The 5,772-nt window shown below is 37.8% G+C and overlaps 1 protein-coding gene across 1 annotated transcript; it reads right to left on the reverse strand.

Annotated features, from left to right (window-relative positions):
• Nucleotides 1-4,478: 4,478 nt before the first annotated feature.
• LOC117115014 lies at nucleotides 4,479-5,192 on the reverse strand. Its single transcript, XM_033258646.1, has one exon. It carries the CDS (start codon nucleotides 5,190-5,192, stop codon nucleotides 4,479-4,481), a length of 714 nt encoding a protein of 237 aa, XP_033114537.1.
• Between the last annotated feature and the right edge of the window lie 580 nt (nucleotides 5,193-5,772).

Here is a 5,772-nt window from a genome sequence, read left to right on the forward strand (position 1 = left end):
ACTTTCTCTCTAGTAGGCCTGTCACGCCAAAATTGGTCCGGGCCAAAATCGGTCCCCCGGACGGATTTTGGTCACCATTATTAGTCCGGGACGGATTTTGGCCGCTAAAATTTGTCCGCGGGACCGATTTTAGCTGCCAAAATCAGTCCTCATTGGATCCTATTGGTCCAGCTAGGACTAGTTTTGGCTTAGCCTAAATCGTTCCGCCTACGCCTGCTACAATGCTACACTATACGAGTTTGGTTTCAACCAATCACAGCACAGTGAATGCTACTTATCGGTCGGCATAGAAAGAAAATCTTTTGGCGGGAAAATGAAAATTGAACGTCCAATCAAAAGAAGACGATGGCTAAAGTCCAATCTGAAGCCTATTCTATTTTGCATACGTCGTCGTATGTAAGGTACAATACAGTATTCTGATTTCATTTGACAGCAGAGGTTCGTTGCTCGTTGAAGTTAGTAGTGATGTGGAGGCATTTTACGGTCTTTTAAAGAATGTCAACAGATAGGCCCTATATATTAATTGGTAAAAGTAGTTTGAAGTTTACTCTTAATCATTTCACATTACCTCCTTGTATTAATTACTTTTTTACTATTTTTGTTTTCTATTTATTTCATTTTTGTCATTGCATTTTATTTTATCTGTCGAAGTGGAACGCCTTACGATGTGAGGAATCGGAGAACAACAAAACACAAAGAAAAACGTTAGTTTCTTAATGAAGCATTTTTCGACGGGCACGCTACACAATTGAACTGCATAGAGCCTTAATTCCGGGGTAGTCCCGGCGGAAGGAAAAACAACAAATCGTCGGGGAGAATTAAGTGAGTGCTTACTTATCGGTCCGCACAGAGAGAAAATCTTTTGGCGGGAAAATGAAAATTGAACGTCCAATCAAAAGAAGACGATGGCTGAAGTCCAATTTGAAGCCTAATTTGCATACGTCGTCGTAAGTAAGGTACAATACAGTATTCCGATTTCATTTGACAGCAGAGGTTCGTTGCTCGTTGGGGTTAGTAGTGAAGTGGTGGCATTTTACGGTCTTTTAAAGAATGTCAACAGATATACAGTATATTAATTGATAAAAGTAGTTTGAAGTTTATTTATTTCATTTTTGTCATTGCATTTTATTTTACCTGTCGAAGTGGAACGCCATACGATGTGAGGAATCGGAGAACAACAAAACACAAAGAAAAACGTTAGTTTCTTAATGAGGCATTTTAGATGGGCACGCTACACAATTGAACTGCAGAGAGCCTTACTTCAGGGGTAGTCCCGGCGGAAGGAAAAACAACAAATCGTCAGGGAGAATAAATGTAAAGTAACTGAGCTTTATTGTACATAGGTTTTTAGATCATCGCAACACATCAGAATGATGGTGCGTTCAATAAAATTTACAAAAGGAAAGGATGTGCATATATATAATATATATAGGCCTATTATATATATAGTATCTGTGAATACATGGCTACATAGAGAGAATGACGCTGACCCAATATATATATATATATATATATATATATATAGTATATATATATTACATATATGTATATTATATATATGCATATATATATGTATATATATAATATATATATAATATATATATATGTAATATACTGTATATATATAGGCCTATTATATAGTATCTGTGAATACATGGATACATAGAGAGAGTGCCCGGTGTCTGCATTTTGAAAGGAGTTCGTGCCTTTTGTTCAAAGTAGATTGTTTGTCTGCATAAATTGTATGAAACTTTTCTGCCTTGCATAGATTGCATCGCTTTGTTTTGGGTGAGTAGGATGAGGCTCTATCAATAATGGACCATTTGATATTGTATTGTGTTTTGCTGTCTTTTAGTTTCCATATGAACTTTGAAAGTTTTGTGCTGTTTCTGTGTTTTGGTGCATTGAATGTGTGCTTATGATTTGTATATCGGGTTGTATATCATGGGTTGTTTAACTTGAAATAACATAAGCAATGTGCAGGGAACTACTGTAACTTTTTTTTCTCATACATATTTTTATTTTACACACACACACACCCCCACATATATATGTTTATTGATTGTATCATTTGGGCTAATAACTGTAGTTTAAATTTACCGACTGTGTATTACTGTTAATTCATTCATATTTTCCTTTGTTGTACTGTGTACTGATGGTACCTTATGATCAGCTTCGGCTGAATGGACTGGAATACCCTCATAAAAGTTGTTAAAATTAAATAAATAAATAAATAAAAATCTTATTAGCAATTTATACAACTATTTTTAACAACTAGTATATATATCTGTGTACTCTAGAGCCCGTAGCTATAGGTTTTCCCTTATTCTTCCACGTGCAAAAACCCTCGAAGCCTCTGCTATCAACAAAAGCCCATACTGTACTGTACATCATGACCTTAAACTCTTATATAGGGTGATGTATGCAAATTCAGGCTTCAGCGATGGACATCATTGTGATTGGTGGTTTGAAATCAGCGTAGCGGAATCTACATGTTAACTTTCAAAAACACTTTCACCCACCCTCTCTTTCTACCAAATATATGAGGCGTGGATCTAGAAAGGGATATGGTTGTCAGTCTTGTCACTGAAAAAAACCCCTCGAAGCCTCTCCTATCAACAAAAGCCAAATAAAATACTGTACTGTACATCATGATCTTATAAACTCTATATTGGTGATGTCTGTAAATTCAGGCTTCAGCGATGGACATCATTGTGATTGTGATTGGTGGTTTGAAACCACTGCTGTGGCTAGCGCCATAGGAATCTACATGTTAAATTTCAAAAACCCTTTCACGACGTTTACACACCACTCTCTCTTTCTACCAAATATATGAGGCGTGGAGGCGGTAAGAGTTATGAATATGAAATTAAATTTAATGTCAATGTGTGTAATTGTTAATAGCAAATATACTGTAACACTATTAAAAATACAACAACTACCGGTAATATATATCCGTGTACATAGCTTAGTCTTTCCTTACTGTTATTCCAATGTTAACTAACCGCGAAGGCTCTATCAACTAAACACAAATACTGTACTGTACATGCCGATCTTAAACTCTTATCATTGTGATTGGTGGTTTGAAATCACTGTGTTGTGGGTAGCGTAGCGGAATCTCATGTTAAATTTCAAAAACCCTTTCACGACGTTCACCGACCCTCTCTACCAAACATGTGAGGAGTGGATTTAGAAGGGGGTATGGTAGTTTGTCCTGTCACTGAAAAAAATCCTCGAAGCCTCTGCTATCAACAAAAGCCAAATACTGTACATCATGATCTTAAACTCTTATATAGGGTGATGTCTGTAAATCAGGCTTCAGCGATGGACATCATTGTGATTGGTGGTTTGAAACCACTGTGCTGTGTCCTGCGTAGCGGAATCTACGTGTTAAATTTCAAAAACACTTTCACGTCGTTCACACACCCACCCTCTTTCTACCAAATATATGAGGCGTGGAGGTGGTATGAGTTATGAATATGAAATTAAATTTTCTCTCAATGTGAGGTAATGTATGTCCGTGCACATTGCTAAGTCTTTCCTTGCTGTTTTTCCAATGTTCACTAACCGCGAAGGCTCTACTATCAACACAAGTACATTCCGATCTTAAACTCTTATATAGGGTGATGTATGCAAATTAAGGCTTCAGCTAGGAATATCATTGTGATTGGCTAGATAAGCATATGCGCGTCTTTAAAAGCTTAGGAATTGTTCTTTCCGTCAAAACCTATTGCGGACGTAATATTTCCAAGTCTGCTGTGCAGCAAAGTAAATTTCAGCGGACTGATTTTGGCTTATGTGGACTACATTTCTTGAAGGTTTGCATGGCGAGTATCAATAAACATATAACAAATTTTTCGGTACACCATGTGTAAATAAAAGAATATGGTTTTTATTAAGGTAAAAACCACAGGTTGGTTGTCTCGACGTTTCGGTAAGATTGCTCTGACCGTCATCAGGAGAATGATAAAAGATGACTGTTGGTCTTAAATAGAGTTGGTGATCGTCGGTGATCTATTGTTTCCCTTTTGAAACAAAGAAGGTGTGAATAGTGCTTGATTGAAGTAGAAAGCTAGGAGTATCCATAGATCATGACTAATTGTCTTTCCATAATAGAGGATTAGCTATTATGTCGGCTGTATAGAAGCTGTGAACAGTAAATCTGAAAACAAGTAAAGTGGTTAACAATAAGCAAGGTGTACCGTTCTCCCGCAGTTCAAGGGACAAACCCGGCAGGCTCATAATTCACAGGTTACCATCCCATGCCAATAAAAATGATAACCAGCATTACATGTAAACAAATAAACTGTATGTAGAAATTCCCTGGAAATATCGTAGTGACGATGGTTTAAATAGTGATAGCCATATATGACGAATCCAACATCTTGTGGAACTGTGTTGTGCTTGTATATCTCCATTGCTTCCCTTGTGCGTCTTGAGTGCCAATTTGGAACTGGAGCGATTAGCTTTGAGTCTTTCTAATGTATTTGATGATTTTCCTTGTATGAATGGAGAATGATGGATGACTTCTGGTATTCGCCTCGTCTTTGTTCTTCGTTCTTTGAGTCTGGTTTGAGGTCTCTACCAGTCTCTCCGATGTAGACCTTACCGCATTCACACGGGATATTGTATACCCCTGGACGATTATTGTGAGATGGCTTATCCTTGTATGTGTGAAGTATCCCCTGAAGTTTATTGGGTGCACTGTGGTAAACTCTGATGTTGGCCGAGTTCAGAATGCGCTGAATTTGATGTGAGGTGGGGCCTATATAAGGCAAGGCTACTGTCTTAAATGGTTCTGGTTGAACTGGTCTGGTGGTTGGTGGGTTCGTGTTGAACTTATAATGGCGATATCCGTTCAGGGCAAGAGTAGATCTGACGTACCTTGTGTTATTAGTGGTTCTGGTTACATGTACATCTAAAAACGGGATAGATCTATCTGATTCAGTTTCCATGGTGAAGGCGATGGTGCTGTGTTGTGCATTTAGATGACATAGGAATTCCCCCAGAAGTTCACGGTTATGTGGCCAGATCACAAATGTGTCGTCAACATATCGAAGCCATAACTTTGGTCGGTGTTCTGATGACGTGTAGAGGGCAATCCGTTCAAATTCTTCCATAAATAAATTGGCGGTGACAGCGGAGAACCCATGGCAGCACCTTGCGTTTGTTTGTAGAATTCTGTGCGCCATCTGAAAGTTGTGGATGAAAAACAATGGTATAGGATGGTATATGGACTACATTTGACAAGTAATTATAAGGCCAAAATCAATCCACCGGACCGATTTTTGCCCCGGACCAAATTTTTCCTGACAGGCCTACGTGTATATATATAATAAAACGAGATAAACAAAAACAATAAACGGCCACACAATGCAAAAAAATATAGAATCGATACTTAGTACGTTTTGTCATTCTGATTGCACTTTCTGTTTAAGAACAAAAGCCCAATACTGTACTGTACATCATGACCTTAAACTCTTATAGAGGGTGATGTATGCAAATTCAGGCTTCAGCGATGGACATCACTGTGATTGTGATTGGTGGCTTGAAATCAGCGTAGAGGAATCTACATGTTAACTTTCAAAAACACTTTCACCCACCCTCTCTTTCTACCAAATATATGAGGCGTGGATTTAGAAAGGGATATGGACGTAGTTGGTCTTGTCACGGTATGAGATATGAAATTAAATTTAATGTCAATGTAATTGTTCATAGCAAATATACTGTAACACTATTAAAACAACTACAGGTAATATATATGCGTGTACA

This window comes from Anneissia japonica, unplaced genomic scaffold (genome assembly GCF_011630105.1).
Source record: "Anneissia japonica isolate Jap-2015-1 unplaced genomic scaffold, ASM1163010v1 scaffold7586_len110223_cov112, whole genome shotgun sequence".
Taxonomy (NCBI): Eukaryota; Metazoa; Echinodermata; class Crinoidea; order Comatulida; family Comatulidae; genus Anneissia; species Anneissia japonica.